Raw genomic sequence first — 16,590 nt, 5'->3', positions numbered from 1 at the left:
ATATTGAAACTGGGATTCTTTCCAGGAACGTTGTCCTTTGGGGTGTCCCACCGACTGAATGTTTGGTTGCAGGGTTCGAGGGTCGAAAGTAGCTTGGTAAGGCCTTCGACTTCTACAGAGTTGGATACGACGATGTGCCAGTCCACTTTGTCATGATCGACGCATAGACACTTGACGGATTGGAAATAGTGAAGAACTTGAGGGAAATGTCCATCCTTGATATAATCTTAGATTCGTGACCAGAATAATGCAAAAAGAGGGCCTTACAAAGGTTGGTAGCAATACGGCGAGGCGCTTGGTTTCTATGGGCTGTACCTCGCTGAAGTTGGGATGTTCAGGTTTGTAATTGGCGAGCCTGTCGGTGTATCGACTACTCTCAGCTGGCTGCGGCGGCCATGATGGTGGGTCTGATGGAACCCATGAATTCTGAATATTGTTCGGTCGGAACGGGAGGTGAGGCGATTTGTGTAGCGCAAAGAAGACGACGGTAGAAAAGGTCAAAACTGAGATGCCGATTAGAATATTTTTGAGCCTGCGTATGAAATTAGCACTCTCCCAAAGGATTGCCGAAATGTGTAGCTAACTTGCCAAGAAAGATAGTTGGGCTTGACAAAGAGCTGCTCATATGAATATGACATCTTCATCGAGAGCATCTTCTATTTACATCATTTGAACAAAAGAGTGTCTTTTTAGTTGGAGAAAGTGCCTCTTCATGGAGAAATGGAAATGCGCCTCTAAATCATATGAATCACATGATGAAGTCTAGACCCAGTTGGAATGTTGTACCTGCAAAACCTTCAACAACATACCAGCTCACAACTAGCTTAGCGACTAGTAAAGCTTGTTCTGTTACGCTTCTTTATTAGGTCTAGCGAGGCACATCGCGCGATGAAAGCAGCGACTGTCAGGTCGACAGACTGAAACTAAGCCTAAATTGATTTACTGGAATGAAGACCTTCTATTTCTACCGAACCAAACGCCATTACAAGGAATTCTATATGCTATGCCACCCAATCACTCCTCCACATGTAAATCAAATCCGTTTCCCGCTAAACTCCTCCGCCGGCCAACCCTGCATTGTCCTTCTCTCCTCGACAATATCGCCACCCATGATGAGCGTATGTTCCAGCAAACAACTATCACTCTTCATCTGCGCACCACTCAAAAGTCGACTTCCAGTTCGGAGTACACATCTATCGCCGATCTCAACCCTGTTCAAGTCGAACTTGCCACGTGTGTTGATGTGTGCGACGACACTGGCATCGTCGACGACAACGCGATCGCCAAGGGTGATAAGATCAGGTTCCGTGAACATGAGGCTTGGGGTGCCGTTGACGAAGAGTGCGCAGTCTTTGCCGATTTTGGCACCCATGAGCTTGAAGTAGATCACCATCCAGTGAGTCCCGGTAAGGAGGTTGAGGATACCATTGCCTTTGTAGCAGTGTCGGCGCAGGCGCTCAATGCCGAGGAAGATCTGCCAGCGCTGGCAGTATGGAGACTTGTCCCAATCGTAGTTACCAGCCGTGCGACGACCCATCAACAGCCACTTGGACCCAATGATAATTACAAGCGCGAGAACGGATTGGATGGTGGAAAGAACGGCGATGCCAGCCAACATGGTCAGGAAGATGGCAACAAGGTCGAACCACACATTCATGCCCCTGGGAAAAGAGCTTCGGAACATGATACCCACGAACTGGATGGATGAGACACTGGGAACATCCCAATAAACAGCGGTGAAGACTGTGAAGAAGGCAGAGTAGCAGAAGATGGCGAAGGGGCCGAGGACATGGTACGGTGCTAGCTTTAGATAGAAAGCTCGACCGAATGGAGAGAGATGCTGTGCCCAGTCTCCTTTGCCGTCACTGCCCTCGGTATCGCTTCCAGATGTGATGCTGGGCTGTGTGACAGGACGTTCCTTCTCGTCGTTGAACTTCTTGTCGTTGGTGAGGGTATCCTCAGACTGTATGTTACGGATGTGAGACCGAGAGACCTTTGTTTCACTACCAGTTGACAAACAGACTGCATCTCCTGCCTTGGAGCCAACATAGGTACCATCAGAGGCATAGCTCCCGTTTCGCTTAGTGACGGCACCGGATCCCATGGTAGTCCGTTCGCCAACTGCGACGCCAGGGAGAAGACAAACGCGATCAGCGATCATGGCACGGTCTTGGATGGTGACCTTCTCAGACCCGATCCCATCAGAGGTGACGAGGTGAGAACGCGAGCCGAAGACTACATCGTTGCCAACGTCGATGAGATGGTAGTCGCCGATACTGGGACCAGTGCCGGGCCAGTAGACGCGCTCACCAATCTTGGCCCCAAGCATTCTCAACGCGATAGACGTAGCCTCGTAGTGCTGTCCAAACAAAGAAGTCATCCGGTGAAGCTTCCCCTCAGGCAACAGCGTCTTAATCAAGTTCGCTCTCCAGATATCCACCGTGGACCGCGAATTGGCTTTGAGTTTTCCAAAGATGCAGTCTAGTACAGACTTGACCAAGACGACGAACCCGAAGAGAAAGAATGGACCGAATAGGCATCCAAGAGCAAGCGCGAGGTAATGGTAGGCGATTCGGTTAGGCTGAGTGAACCAGTCCACACTGCTCCTCAATGGAGCCTTGTGGTTAACCTTTTGACCCTGTGTAGTGACCATGCCTACAAGACCGGCCATCCAAGGGACTGCAGAGAGGAACAAGCCGATGAGCTTAAGGGGCATGGTGAAAAGCAGGTTCAACACCCAGTGAGGCTTGGGCTTCTCGCTTGGAAGCTGGTCTCTATACTCCTCACTTGCGTCCTGCATCTCCCAGCTAGATGAGTTGAAGCCTAGGCATGTATCAGGCGGCATGTTGGTACCAGGCGCAACGATAGAAGACATCCCGACAGAGCAGTTGCTTCCAATGGCGATGCGGCCAAGATACATCGACGTATTCCCCTCAGCAGCAAAAGGTCGACAGATGCATTTCGTGAGATTACAATCATCACCAACCTCGATCAAATCCCACTCCCCAAGCGCCGCGCCCTCAAGCTTGACATTCCTGCCAATCTTGGCCCCCATAAGCCGACAGTAAATCCGCTCCGTCATCTCATTCGCATCAAAGAAGCCCTTGCCGCAGATGGCAACAATCTTTTGCACAAGCCACCATCTGGTATGATACATTCCCCACATGGGATACAGCCCTTCGCGATAGCGGCCGATGATGAGCCACTTGCAGATGATGCCGACGATGGGTGATACGAAGCCCATGATGATGCGGGCGATGAGCATGGAGACGGTGAGGTTGAGGAAGCGGCCGGGGAGGGAGTGGTTGGTGGGGAGTTTTTGAGAGTGAGCGAGGGTTACGAAGAAGATTGTCCATTGGACGGCGCGGCGGAGGGGATAGAAGATCACGAGGGGGAAGAGTTGGAGGATCATGAGAAAGGGGTTGGTGGAACTGGAAGTCTCGGTACATCCGACAATAGCACTGGGCTGGTCAGATACATCGGTCTTGCTATGGAGCATCTTGTCGATGTGTGCAGCGATGGAGGTAACGGTGCCGCCATTGAAGACAGCAGTGATGGGCAGGCTGATGCTGAACTCGGTACGGAGCGTCGATAAAAGTCGACCAGCGCGAAGTGAGTCACCACCGAGACTGAAGAAGTCTGCGTCGCGGGGAATGTCTGCGGGCGGAATGGATAGGACTTCGGCGAAGGCTTTGGTGACGAGTCCTTCTGTGCTGGCGGCTAGTTCATTCATGGAAGCCATTTGAAGTTGCTCAAGTTCTGCGCAGAGTACTTCGACGTCGATGTTCCTAGATGAGTCCTTCTGGAATGGTCGAGGCATGAGGTGAATCTCGGTAGGGATCATGTAGTTGTCGATAATTGATGCCAATTGATGTCTAATGTTGCTGACAATATCAGAGTCAACAGCACCTTCAGCCTTAGGCGCAAGGATAGCTTCTGGTGACCCGTCGTGAGTGCTGGGAAGGCAAAAGACGTCGAGGTCTGGAACGATGGTCTGGATATGAGTCGCAAGCTTGGTATAGTCAACAGAGCAAGGTGAGCACTGAACAGGCTCTGACAAAGGTGTATCAGCCGGAGGACAAACAGCATCCCAATGCCTTCCCATGTAAGGTGTATCATCAGTGACAGAAGGAAGTCCCAGTCGCTGACCAAGTTTGATACGTAGTACCTTGTTGTTGTTCTTGGGAAGGTCGTTCATATACGTGATCAAGACAGGCCACTTAGCTTGTTGGAGAGAAGACTTCAACGCTCCGTGAAGAGTCCTCAGATCAACACGCGGAACATTGGGAGGTGTGACGAGGACAATAGCGACGACTTCTTGAAGAACATCATGCGATGCTGAGAACGCCAAAGCCTGTGAGACCCTTCCGTAAATAGGCGAGTCACTCGATCTTGAAGCCGTGATGATGGCATTCTCAACCTCAAATGGAGAGATCAACTCTCCACCACGGTTGATGACCTCTTTACTCCGACCAGTGATGTAAAGATATCCATCATCGTCCATGTAGCCAAGATCACCAGTATCGAACCAACCGTGCTCGTTGAAAGGTGATTTGTCGTATGTACCATCGGGCTTGAGATAGCCGGGGAAGACAGGTTCGCCGCGAACACAGATGCGACCGACTGTGCCGTTTGTGACGTTCTGTTCAGACCAGTCGAGGATGGTGAGTTCGGGGCCGGTGCTGATACCTGATGTACCTTCACGATCGAGACGATAGTCTAGTGGAGGTGTAGAAATGGGCATGCACCTGTGCCTGTTAGTATATGTGACACTGAGGGTGTAAGTGGCTTACTCTGTCATTCCATAGCTCGGTAAGACGACACAGTTGAACGTGTCCCTCAGCTGATACGCCAAAGACGGTAGCAACCCACCCGCAGCGTTACAAGCTAACCGGATCCGACTCTTCCGCAGAGCTTCAGGTCTCGCAGTTGCTTCTGCGATAATGATAGAGTGCATCGATGGTGAAGCGTAGTACCATGTTGGTTGAATGGTCTCAGCAACGTCCCAAAACAAATTGGCATCGAAGGAGGGACAGCAGACCGTCGAGCCGTCGGAGAATATCGGTGCAAAGATGTTACGAACTAAACCTCCTCTGTCTATTGTCAGCAGGGGCTATGGGCAGGATGCTGAAGTGGCTTACACGTGGTAGAGGGGCATCATATTCAGACAGATGTCGGTGGCTGTGAGACCCCATGATTCGATGACGAAAGCGACGCCGGCGACGATGGAGTGGACTGTTAGTGGTACTACCTTCTTGGTACCCGATGTTCCACTCGTGAAGAGGATCAGGCCGATGTCATCAGCCTTGTTAACGACTCGTTGTGTACTGCCAGTGGGGACTGCTTCTCCATCAACTGTCCTTAGCGAAATGCCTTCATCTCGAGTCCAGTCCATAATGAAGATCTGGATATTGTTATCTGATACCCAACGGGCATCGAGTTGGAGTTTCTCGTACTCATCCTTCGTCGTAAGGATAAAGTCCGCTCGCGCTTGTAGAATGTCTGCTCGAAATTGTTCCGCTCCAGCAGCGGGGTTGATTGGCGATGCGGTGTAGTAAGTCGTAACAGCGATGCATGTTGCTGCTAATAAAGGACCATTTGGCAACGCGATAGAAACAACAGGTTTCTTATCTGATGCATCAGCGGGAAGTTGGAAGTTGTCAACGAACTGCCGTAGTTCGCGATGGGTGATGACATCCTCATCTGTGGGGGCTCGTAGGGCTGGCTTGTCATCGCAGCCAATGAACTGCGCAAAGGATGTATACGAGCTCTTGACTAGCGCTGAGGTTTGCTCAATTAGGGAAGAGAGCTCGTGGTTGCTGTTTGTCTTGGCATCTTCTGGGAGTTGGGTGTAGAGTCGCGTGTAAGTCTTGATGAGTTGGAAGACTGGCCATGAACCAGGTAACTCCTCAAGGAGATGACATAAAGTATAGAGGGAGGAGAGGGAATGTTGTTGGGATGTAAGAATAGCAGCCAAGAGATCAGCTCTGTCTAGATTCGGAGCTACAAGTGATCGAAACTGTTGACTCTGCTTGACCGCCATTGGCGGCAGGTCGCACAGCTCCCGCAACAAACACGGCACACTCATATCTCGATGAACAAAGCGGTAAAAACAAAATAACGATGATCCTTTGACTCAGAGTAATGAAGATCTGATAATCATATCCATCACAGCGCTCAAAGCATCTCTATATAACAAGTTCAACTCTCATCACAGCCCTTCCACTTTTTTCCCAATTTCGTCTCGCCGATAGATCATCAGGCAGAATATGAAGTCTAATCTGCAATGGCATGGCCAAAGATCATCAAACCTGAAATCAAATCACAAAGGTCCTACCGCCGGTCCACTTCATCCCACTTAGACTATTGGCGCCCCGATTTACGACAAGGGATTCTCCTGTAGATCCGATTTGATCTTCACGGCATTTCCTCTTGGGCTCCATACTGACGGGCTGGGTGAGAGCCGAATGGGTGAAGTGCCCGGCATTGCCACGGGTTAATCACTACTGACAAGTTCCACGAGTGCCGGCGCTTGGTGTAGACTAAGCTGTTACTAACAAGGCGGAGTGACATATTATTTTCCTTGGTGGCCGTGCAGAAGCGGTTCGTGCGCTGATGTCACAGAAGAATTACGACGACGAATAATTCTAGTTCTACTTGACTCGCGAAAAGTCCATAAGTTGAGGCTATGACCCTTTATGTTTATCCACCGATTGAGTTTACGTCAATGTAACAGGTCGAACCGTAAATGCTCCCTGTTCATCTATTACCCGATTGGTTGGGGTGATGTAACCTGGGCTTTGAGCCGCATGGTGCAGGGATTAACGACCCCGGTCTCGGAGGGAAACACGTAAGCTCACGCTTCTGAGCCTTGACGATATCATATTGATAAGTGAGCGAGTTTCAAAAGGTCAGGGGATTACTAAGATCTTTGTGAAGTTCGGTAGTTGGACATGAGGTAGGCTTGGCTATCATGAGTCAGGCAGGGTTGGAGATTTCAGCGGCCGACTGGCGCAGCGGTTGGATGCAAGGCATTCTACGATGCAGGTGATCATACTTGAGTTGCTAATTAGCATCTTTGGTGGAAAGAAATATTCCTATGCTCTGTATAAGAGCCACTGCCCAGCTGAGATGGGTAATTCACCACGCATCACGACATCTGTTCCAGCTTGGATATTCCATTAATTAAGTGAATCATCAAGCTTATCCCTGTAACATACAAGCTTGTCCAAAATAACAATATAATTAAGGATAATCTCAGTATCGTGGGGTATTGAATTCTCCGAAATAAAGTGTTTCTAGATAATTGACGACCTTCCAAAGTGGAACCCCGACACGTCAGCTGTCATTGGACCTCCCGTAAATCTATATCGAGACGGCCCCGTCTATTAAACTTTCCGCCTCTGCGGGTTTCCCGCCTCTTTCTGCTCCCCGAAACCTTACTGGACTTCATCTCATTGTCTTGAGATTGGGCTGACGAATAGTGGTTTTGATCTCGTGAGAGCAACTGCCGAAACAGCTATTAGTGGCTGACGGATTCATCATGCACAGGATGCCTTGTAAGGTGGTATGGGTTTTCAGACTCTCGTAGAGAAGGTTTACCTCTGTACTAGGTATATAGATGATACAGAAATATTTAACGTTTCGTATTGGTATCCCATTATTTCCACGCATCACATCCTTCCTCGTGCCGCATTTCGCTCGTCTCTCAGGAAGGAGAAATAATAGCAATGTATCACGAAAGCTATGCACAAGCCTATCACCCCGTTAATAAATGCAACAAATTTCATGTACTAGAGAGCAATAGTGACTCGTCGACTTCTGACCATGTCCTTCGTTGCACTAAAATATCCCAGTACTCATGCTCCGACCAATCACTATTAAACTCGAGTGTCACACTATTTCTACCCTGTATATCAACAAACCGTCGAACCTAGAGACCAAACCGCCACTTTGCCCGCCCCTCCTGATCTAGACTGAAACCTTATTCACAGGCCTTATCTCCTCCGTACCCTGCGTTGTAGTCCGTCGGCGCTAACGTAAATGGAGATCTTCCAGCCATTGACCTCCCTGTCCACGAAGCGGATTCCTCCCTGAGCTTTGAGAATCGTCGTTGAGATTCTCAGCCCAGTCTCTAGATACAGTGTAGCTCTGCCCGAACTTCGTCACTCATATCAGTTGAAGCCATGTTCCCCACTAAGCAGTCAGTAGCGTTGGTAAATACATGGAGGGGTAATTACTGCCGTTCTTAAAGCCGTCTTGGCTGGCAGCAATGCCGTACTCATCGCTCCAAGTAACAGTGCTTGTATCTATCTGGGCTTGACGTTATTAGTCAACGTTAGGATTCTGCACTCCTGCGCTATACTTACGTAGTGTCGAAGCAATGTTATTCTAATGGGTTTAACCGCCAACTTCAATTCCGCAATCGACACAAACTTTGAAACCCCTCTCGAAAGTATTTCGCGCCGAGCCTCTGCTTACCTTGACTGTCAAAGTATACTGTGACATTTTGAGTTGGGTAAGTCGAATAAGTCATGGGTAATTGATAATATCTCCAGGATTGCGAAGCTTGTATGTTATTCCAAATGTCAGGCTTTCAACGATATGAAGACATTGGACAGGGCGGCATTTATACTCTCGTGAACCACAGTAAGTAAGATGTACTATTTGCAGACGAGAACAATGCCTGGAAACGCAATGCTCACCCCACACACTTTAGTATCATGGCGTTCTGGTGTTTTGGTGGAAGAGGGGGAAAGGCTGCTACGCCAAACCAATTGGATTTCCTCAACAGCACTGTCTAAGTTGGCAAAGTACGGTAAGTTGTAAGCCAACGCGTGATTCCAGCCTCAAACTTTCAGCTGAGAGGAAACGCGTAGTACGTGGCGGAAACTTATTCATGATTAATCATCTATAAACCATAAATCCCCCTCATATATAATGGTTCTCGAATTATAAGCTCTAATATACTAGATCGATCAATCTGGCCATAGATATAGTTTGATATTGACCTCTGGATTCGCTTTGCTCAATCTCCCGCGTCCAAACCACCAAGTTGAATTGTGCTCGATTAAGAGAATGTACTTCCTGTCAACTAACAATACCGTTGTCAGCAAATAAATTGGTCAAGCTTACAGTTTATCATAATCCTTTGGCCTTTTTAAGCAGACTAATGATACGGTGTGAAAGTAGCCAATTGCCCATATCAACCATTCATTCAGCCTCAATAGGCAGGCTTTCTTTCGGGATCGGCGTGTACTTCTTTGTAGTACCTCTTCAAAGTTCAAAGATTAGATGGTTCAATCTTAATTGATCTACTCCACTTACTGTTAGCCATTCCAAGTCTGTATCCCATGATTGACAGATAACTCACAATGTCACATTTGATCTCTTGTTCGTGGGGTCTTTAAACGTTTGGTGTTTCTCGCTGGGTAGTATTTTCTAAATTAATGCTCATGATTGCCTATAGGCTATAGTAGTTCTCCAGTGTCCCATTATATCAAGCATAATATGCACACCACTCTCCAACAGCCCTTTCGTGTTCAATAGAAGGCGGCGGGAGAAGGGTGGGCTTCGGCCTGATAAGGCGATGACCGAGACGTTTTCCCTGGTTCAACTGGTTTGCATTCTTCGGATGATTTACTTGGTGCCAGCAACCTCGATGGTCCTGATAGCTTGTGCCATGCCCGTCCTGAAAGTGATGTATCCTAAACTCTTCGATCAAAGAACGAAAGGCTTTGACTTCTTCTGCAGCTGGCTTTTTCATATTTTCCCCTAGCTTTTCTTGTTCAGTGTTTGCCCTCCATACCATCAAATCCATTGGCGTTTGGTTGTTGATGTCTTTGCCCTCTGGGTCCAGTCCTGTAAGGTGATGCTCGCGTAGGTATTCAATGTGATCCAGGTCTCCGTATAGCCCCGCGTAATGCAAGATGGATCTCTCCATATCGTCGAGAAGGTCAAGTCTTGCACCTCTTTGGTAAAGAAGATCAAAGACGCTATTGTCCCAGGGGATACAAGACGCGATATGGATAGGGGTCCGGTCACGTTTATCCCGTATATTGATGTCGGCTCCAGCATCCACAAGTATCTCAATCTTTCCATTAGAGTCCCAAGGCTCAGCCTCATTGCAACATGCCGCGATGAGCTGATGGATAGGAGCAAAGCCTGTAGCTTCGACCTTGAGGTTCGGATCAGCACCCTTATTCATCAGAACCTGAACAATTTCCGTCGAGGCTACTTCCACAGACGCGCAGGCAACATGCAATGCGGTTGTCCCCTTCCAGTCTTGGACATCAGGGTTGCTGCCCAAGCTGAGCAGTTTGACAATGATATCGACCCATCCGTAGAAGGCAGCGAGATGGAGTTGGGGATAGTTACCGCAGTGGTTCACTACATCGAGACGAGCCAGGCGGTAGAAGATGTCGAGTGTGACATTCAGGAAGAAGAGATCCTGTGGATTCTCCTTGACCTGGACGACATGCGGTTGTTTAACGTTACCTAATGAGGGGAGGTTAGTCGCACGGTCGGACTTGAGGACAGGGTGGACTTACGGATTGTAGCCATGGTAAGTGGTCACAGATTTCAGTAGAAGAAGGGGAAGGTGTACATTGTGCCATGATGGGTGTACAAGGTGTATTTATACATATGAGCAGAGCCATCATGCCTTTGCATACACTTCGAGGTGAGAACTCAGTCAGCCAAAGGAGCGGCATCCTCATCGAGCTTTGACATTGAGAGAGGGGTAGGCACCATCCGTGCTTTTTATTTGGCGTGATATTCTTCAGGAGTGATAACAGGAGTTTGCCTAAAATGGTGTGAGTTATCGATAAGCTCATTCTGATATATGATAACAGTCTAATGATGCGTTGACGAACCATGTTGTTATTCTGGAAAGGTCCAGATCGTTCAAAGGTATATCGTAAGTTCGGTCACCGAGGGTTATTGCAAGACATATTTTCGCAGATCTGTCTTGTCAATGGTCCAAGTCAATTGAGTTTAAACTTAAGGTGTATCATGGATTCATGAAGCTCTAATGGAAAATGAGTCACATGACATTATTTGCAGAGTTCATGTCAATTCCAATTAAACATTACGTAGGCGTTCGATATGTCGTTTCATTGCCTGGAACGTGGCAACTCGATTGGGCCTTGTGGGTAGAATGCTTCCAGTCACCATCGAATAGTTGTGGCAAAAGGGATCTGATTTGTCCATGTCTAAGTTAAAATTCAGCCTTGCGAGGGGGTCCATGCTTCCAGCCAATTCATATCGTCGTGGCTGATTGCAGGCTGAATGGCTTATACAAAAGGCATCAGTTTTGCCCTAGAGTAGCAATTCGCTGTGAGCATACTTCCGGACTGGTCAATTACAGTTTGTTTTCCTACTCCTAACATCAGAGCTTTCAATTAAGTGGGTAAATACATGCGCAACGCGGCATATCATTTATCCCGGCCATATGACTCACGACAAACACACAGTATGTTAAATTAAGCACAGAGTATATCAAAATTAGGTACAGAGTATAACAAGAATAGACACAGAATATAACAATATTTTTTTGCATTTCGGCGTTCAGTCCATGACCACTAGATATAGAATCTTCCATATTATAAGTTCAGTGATTATTCATTACAGTAAATAGCATTCCGCTTGCAACATCAATGCTCCACGTGTTCCAATCAAAACCTCAATTCTTGTCTTGGTATAGTTTCTTCCAGTAAATAGCGTCAACCTTGACAATAGCAAATCGGAGAAAGGGCCACGACTGCATTCGAGTGCGGAGAGTCTTTCTCCATGTTGCGAGAAGGTTCTGGTCATACGCTGTCATATCAGGCTGCCGCTTCTGGAGACAGAGCATGTAGCAGAATAGTCCGGGATATGCTAGACAGTTCCGTGTATAAGCAGGCCAAAATGCCGATTGATGTCTTGCATCTAAGCCGCGGATAAACTTGATGACTGTTTGGATTAGACCACGACATGCTTGGAGGACGGTTTCCACGGAAGATTGTACATGATTGAGCTGTGTGTTGCTGTCAATTATGGGACGTAAGAGCGCACGTAAAACGAGGATATGCGTGGTGTAATATGCTACGTAGAGGGATCTGTGACTCTTGACGGAGTCATCTGCATCACTGTCACTTGGCTCTGGCCTGAGTGCTAGCGATTCAGGAAGATCTTCCAGCCATTTGAGTAGCTGCTGACGTGGCCCACGAGCTTGTTCAAGAAGAGAGTCAAGAATTTGAGGCCGTGATGCAGCACGTAGGGAGCTGTTGTTGTCAGTCCAGAGCAATGGATGGCCAGAAATAGGGCAACAAAGAGGTCTTACAAGAATTGTCGACAGATTCCGCTAGTGATCTCTGTCAATGAGCACAAACGAATGAAATATTCGAGTGACTGATCTCGAATGCTCTCCGGTATGATGGCTGTAGGATCAAGAGTGAAGTCGGCAGATGTAAGTGATGAGACATCCCAATCATCGTCAGATATCATGGAAGATCGACCATGAGTTACTGCACGCCAAGTATACTCAACATAAACAGCCCACCATAACCGTCTCCGAAGGCGAACCTCCCACGCCGGCAACTTCCATCCAGTCGAATTGACATTCAAGCCAAGTGACTGAGCCATGGCCAGCATGGAAGCTGCTAAGGACCATACAAACGGGTTCTCCACAACGACGACATCAAAAGGGGTGTGATTGAGAAGGAGGAGGAATATCTGGATGGTGGAGAGACGGGGGAAATGAAGTTCCTTTTGGAGGCATGTGTAGGAGACTTGCCACAGATCATTGACGTCGGGCTTGAAATATGCACTGTCGAGACAGAGCTTTTCGTCCCAGGGGGTGAAGGGCAGTGCGAGGGCGTATATACCCGCGAGTAAGCCGGTCGATGCCTCTGCGACAAATTTGTTCAAGTCCTCAAAGACGAGAGAGCGAGAAAGGATTGGTAAGTCTTCGAAAACAAACCTGAAGTACCTGTACATGGCTAAGTAAGTATGTTGATCAAGTACAGAGGGGCGTAAGAGGCATACAGTTTCACTAAAGCCACGCCTGTCTCTCGATCCACCAATTTCTCTAGATGTTCCCTATCACCCAGCGACGACATACACTTATCCACAATCTTCTGACTCTCAATAGCAGTCCCCGTTTGACTCTGCAAAAAATGGATAGGAGGATTCGCTGGGAACGTTTGATCTTGGGGATGCTGTTGCCGTCGATACGCAACGCGATAAAAGTCGACTTCATCACTACTCGAGTACGGAAAATGATTAAGAGAAAACGGATCCGACTCGTTAGAAAAGCCAATTAGTGACGTTGAGTGGTCTGGCCGTTGGTCGAATGAAAGGCGCTCGAATAGGGCTGTTGGGCTGGCGGGAGGTTCTGTTGTTTTGCCGGGGGTGGTGATGGGAATTTCTCCGTAATCGTCTGAGGGCGTTGGGTCATCGAGGGGCTCAAGATTGGGAAGTTCGCCGTTGGCGAAGAAGTCAAACGGCTGGTCGCCGCCGTCTATGCCGTGTTGATCGAATGATATGTCCCAGTTGATCCCACCGCCTGGGGAGAAGATGGATTGGGATACTGTGCCATCCAGAGGGGTTAAGTCGAGTCCTGGCTCAATACCGGAAGATTGGATTTCTAAAAATATGTCAGCAAAGTATCTTTCAGGCCCGATGTCTTCTCACCATCCGGCATGCGCAGCGTCTCATACACACCCGCATCCTGCGCAAGCGCCTGTTCCGGCTGCGGCACAACAGTCGGCGTCCCTCCACCATCAGGATCCAACCGCCTCGTCCGACTATCCCTCGGCTTCTTATTCGGATTCCCCACAAACGTGCAATCGCGTCCTGTGCGGTCACAAAGCTGGCATGGACGCGTCGGATCAGGGATGTTGCAGAGCACTTTTCGGGCCCTACATAGATCACATGGTCTTTGCGACTTGGAGCGGTAGCGCCTTATGCCCGCGACTTGGCGGTGCGGTTGCGGAATGTTATGCTCGTCATGATTCATTGCGCGAAATGAGATGCTGATAAGGTCAGACTCGCGGTATTCGATTGATGAAGTGAATTACCGATAGCGGGGTCCGAGTTTGCGCCCGATATCCGGGGCACGTGATTGGAAGACCGGCAGTTAGTGTCGGCGAACATCATGTCTGTCATGGAATACAAATGGTCGCGATTGTACGATATAAAATATGAATCTAGGTAGTATTCGAATGGAGCGTAGAAGTGATATTAACAATATTCATTCTGTATGTTCATATAGCCAGGAGGTTTCCTAAATGAGGGGGCTCCTTGATCTGTATCGCTGAGATCCAACGACCTTATCATGGAATCAATCATGGTATCCGTGAGCGCCATATGTCTGGTCAATATTTATTATCCCTGGAGCCTACAGTTATTACATCTGATCATTGTTTGATTAATTCATTCCGGGTAAAAAAAAACAATACCGTCTCACTCTCATTACCGGCTCAATATTCTTATCATGACTTGTTCTTGAGTCCAATCAAACAAGATTTGCTATTTCTCTATACACCTGATGTATTACACCACAGACATCGAAATTATAATAACAGCTATTTGAATTATTCAACTCTCGTCGCACGAAGCTTGTCATATCGCAAAACCGCTCCGAGAAGAACACTCGCGCCAAGTGCACTACATCATGTTAGCATAGCATCCCCAACTCTTTCAGTACAGAAAAGACTTACCAATCTTCAGGCGAGCAATACTCCGTTGGGTTATGGCTAATTCCCGATCTCGTCGGCGTAAAGATCATACTCGTAGGACAAACCCGATTCGTATAGCAGCTATCATGCCCCGCTCCACTGATCATAGGTCTCCAAAGCTTACCCTCCGCATTCTGCGGCAACGTCGAGCAAACATCCGCAGCACTCTGCTCCACGACCGAAATACACTCTTGGCTGAACTTGACAGCGGGGCTGTCTACAAGAAGCTCCCAGTCGACTTCACAGCCCTTTTCGCTATCGTCATGAGAGATGCGTTGGAATTCTGCTTCGCATTCCTTTACCATCTCGGCTAGGACTTCATCCTTGACGTGACGAAGGTCGAGGGTGAATTTGACGGTATGCGCCATTGTGTTGACGGTTCCAGGGTCGGTGGTGAAAATACCGGTTGTTGCGAGACCGTCGTATTTTTTGGCGACTGTATTGGCGGCGACGAGCATTTTGCTGGCGCATAAGACGGGATCTTTGCGAGCGTATAGTGGTGTTGTGCCTGCGTGGCTGTCTCGGCCTTTGACGGTGATGTTGAACCACTTGAATGCTTGGACGCCTATTTGCAGCTGTCAATAACCGTACAACTTCCGTCAAAGGGCTTTCCTTACCGTGCACAACGCCAATTTTGAGACCCTCATCTTCCAAAATCGGCCCCTGCTCAATGTGTAGCTCGAAATGCGCTGCGAAAGGATTCGATCGGTACGAGGCGGGCTGATCACCGCAGTATCCTATCCTGTCGAGCTCCTCCTTCATCGACTTGGGGTTAGCAGCCAGGACCTCCCTCAAATCCCATGCAGTTTCGAGAGGAATGACATCGGCCCATACGCCTGAAGACACAGCCATCTTGGGAAAGCGAGCGCCTTCCTCACTGCGAAAAGTCAGCCAATTCTCAGAGTGCATAGTCTTTGCGGGATACGTACTTGGTCCAGTTCACTACTCCAATAGGTCCCGCAGTCTCATAGCCATGATCATTCAACGTTCGCAAAACCTCAAGACCCGAAATAACGCCAAGAATACCGTCATATCTTCCGCCAGTGGGTTGCGTATCCAAATGCGAGCCCATCATGACTGGAGGTAAATCATTGTTCTTGCCCGGCCGAATAGCAAACAAGTTACCCATTTGATCAATTGAAGCCTTCAATCCAAGCGACTTGGCATAGTTGATGAACCAATCTCGTACTTGCTTGTCCGAGTCATCGAGGCTGAGCCGCGCCATGCCGGTTTCTGTAGAAGCCCTAGGTAACGGGTTTAATTTTGGCAAAAAAGGTCATTTCGCGACAATGACTTACTTTCCATAGCGGTGCGCAGCGCCGAATTGACAGCTTTCGTGAAGTGATTTTGCGAGATCGACTTCGCTGATTTTGAATGGTGGTAAACTGAGAGAGCCCATGATGATGCCTGCTGGTTTGACAAGTTGGTGATTTCAAGCAAGATCTCGAATGCCCTATCTCAAGATATTTGCTGCTGTCAATGTTTAATCTTTCGGTAACAGCTCCTTGATAAATCCAAGTCTTGTCTGATTATGAATACTCTCCCCTCAGATGTTATCCTGTATCCGTCCCCGACGGTCATAATTCGCTCTCGAGATTGAATATCACGGCCGAGTGCTGAGAGTGGGGTGCTTGTCCGCCGTCGGCCGTCGGCGGAGACTATTCTTCGTTGGGAAGCTTATTGGAGCTCGGAAGCGACTCCAATCTTGCCGAAGAACTATGACATAACCTTTTTGCATGGCTGCAAGGATGTCGAAAACGCGGGGTAACCTTAGATTCAATTGACTTTCCAGAGGCGGTAATGGGAGAATAACTTTGTTATTCAGCTTAATAACGTCTCCTGGTTGATTGTGCTGTAGATAGACTTTTTC

General features: G+C 48.3%; 6 protein-coding genes across 7 annotated transcripts in view; 1 reads left to right on the top strand and 5 right to left on the bottom strand.

Moving 5' to 3' along the window:
• FOXG_02541 (uncharacterized protein) overlaps positions 1-687 on the bottom strand; it is a gene marked incomplete at its 3' end in the record, with an annotated part of 1,703 nt that extends 1,016 nt beyond the window's left edge. Inside the window, exons 1-3 of one of the 2 annotated variants that reach the window (XM_018379998.1) lie at positions 589-687; positions 268-532; positions 11-215 (exon numbers count right to left, since the gene is read on the bottom strand). In XM_018379998.1, coding sequence (XP_018236158.1) covers positions 11-215; positions 268-532; positions 589-653 — 535 coding nt within the window. In that variant the 5' untranslated portion in view covers positions 654-687. Of the gene's footprint in view, positions 1-10; positions 216-267; positions 533-584 lie in introns of both variants that reach the window. The other variant, XM_018379999.1, reaches the window with a different exon arrangement.
• Positions 688-1,015: 328 nt separating this feature from the next.
• On the bottom strand, positions 1,016-6,043 carry FOXG_02540 (uncharacterized protein; the record flags this gene model as incomplete). Its single annotated transcript, XM_018379997.1, has 3 exons — positions 1,016-4,748; positions 4,794-5,093; positions 5,142-6,043. 3 exons carry the CDS (start codon positions 6,041-6,043, stop codon positions 1,034-1,036), a joined length of 4,917 nt encoding a protein of 1,638 aa, XP_018236157.1. The 3' UTR covers positions 1,016-1,033.
• A 2,542-nt stretch (positions 6,044-8,585) lies between these two features.
• FOXG_18342 (uncharacterized protein) lies at positions 8,586-8,804 on the top strand (the record flags this gene model as incomplete). Its single annotated transcript, XM_018398412.1, has 2 exons — positions 8,586-8,649; positions 8,674-8,804. The coding sequence occupies 2 exons, from the start codon at positions 8,586-8,588 to the stop codon at positions 8,802-8,804; spliced, it is 195 nt and encodes a 64-aa protein (XP_018236156.1).
• Positions 8,805-9,499: 695 nt separating this feature from the next.
• FOXG_02539 (uncharacterized protein) lies at positions 9,500-10,563 on the bottom strand (the record flags this gene model as incomplete). Its single annotated transcript, XM_018379996.1, has 2 exons — positions 9,500-10,497; positions 10,551-10,563. 2 exons carry the CDS (start codon positions 10,561-10,563, stop codon positions 9,500-9,502), a joined length of 1,011 nt encoding a protein of 336 aa, XP_018236155.1.
• Positions 10,564-11,458: 895 nt separating this feature from the next.
• Positions 11,459-14,012, bottom strand: FOXG_02538 (uncharacterized protein). The gene is made up of 4 exons (XM_018379995.1): positions 13,675-14,012; positions 13,027-13,627; positions 12,323-12,970; positions 11,459-12,263 (listed from the first exon to the last, which is right to left on the bottom strand). Exons 1-4 carry the CDS (start codon positions 13,997-13,999, stop codon positions 11,684-11,686), a joined length of 2,154 nt encoding a protein of 717 aa, XP_018236154.1. The 5' UTR covers positions 14,000-14,012; the 3' UTR covers positions 11,459-11,683.
• Positions 14,013-14,419: 407 nt separating this feature from the next.
• Positions 14,420-16,353, bottom strand: FOXG_02537 (uncharacterized protein). Its single transcript, XM_018379994.1, has 5 exons — positions 16,019-16,353; positions 15,650-15,964; positions 15,338-15,597; positions 14,703-15,285; positions 14,420-14,649 (listed from the first exon to the last, which is right to left on the bottom strand). The coding sequence occupies exons 1-5, from the start codon at positions 16,117-16,119 to the stop codon at positions 14,577-14,579; spliced, it is 1,332 nt and encodes a 443-aa protein (XP_018236153.1). The 5' UTR covers positions 16,120-16,353; the 3' UTR covers positions 14,420-14,576.
• Between the last annotated feature and the right edge of the window lie 237 nt (positions 16,354-16,590).

The sequence above is a fragment of the Fusarium oxysporum genome, chromosome 5 (assembly GCF_000149955.1).
Source record: "Fusarium oxysporum f. sp. lycopersici 4287 chromosome 5, whole genome shotgun sequence".
In the NCBI taxonomy this organism is placed as follows: Eukaryota; Fungi; Ascomycota; class Sordariomycetes; order Hypocreales; family Nectriaceae; genus Fusarium; species Fusarium oxysporum.
The sequence above is the reverse complement of the archived record's forward strand: the minus strand, read 5'-3'. Positions and strand labels throughout refer to the sequence as shown.

Bases quoted from the DNA above. Each gene is read 5' to 3' on its own strand.
- FOXG_02538 (XM_018379995.1), bottom strand. From the start codon at position 13,999: ATGAATCATGACGAGCATAACATTCCGCAACCGCACCGCCAAGTCGCG. The intron at 13,628-13,674 runs GTGAGAAGACAT...ACATATTTTTAG, and splicing joins GACGCTGCGCATGCCGGATG to AAATCCAATCTTCCGGTATT. The intron at 12,264-12,322 runs GTAAGACCTCTT...TGACAACAACAG, and splicing joins GGAATCTGTCGACAATTCTT to CTCCCTACGTGCTGCATCAC.
- FOXG_02537 (XM_018379994.1), bottom strand. From the start codon at position 16,119: ATGGGCTCTCTCAGTTTACCACCATTCAAAATCAGCGAAGTCGATCTC. The intron at 15,598-15,649 runs GTACGTATCCCG...GACTTTTCGCAG, and splicing joins GGAGTAGTGAACTGGACCAA to TGAGGAAGGCGCTCGCTTTC. The intron at 15,286-15,337 runs GTAAGGAAAGCC...AGCTGCAAATAG, and splicing joins CAAAATTGGCGTTGTGCACG to GCGTCCAAGCATTCAAGTGG.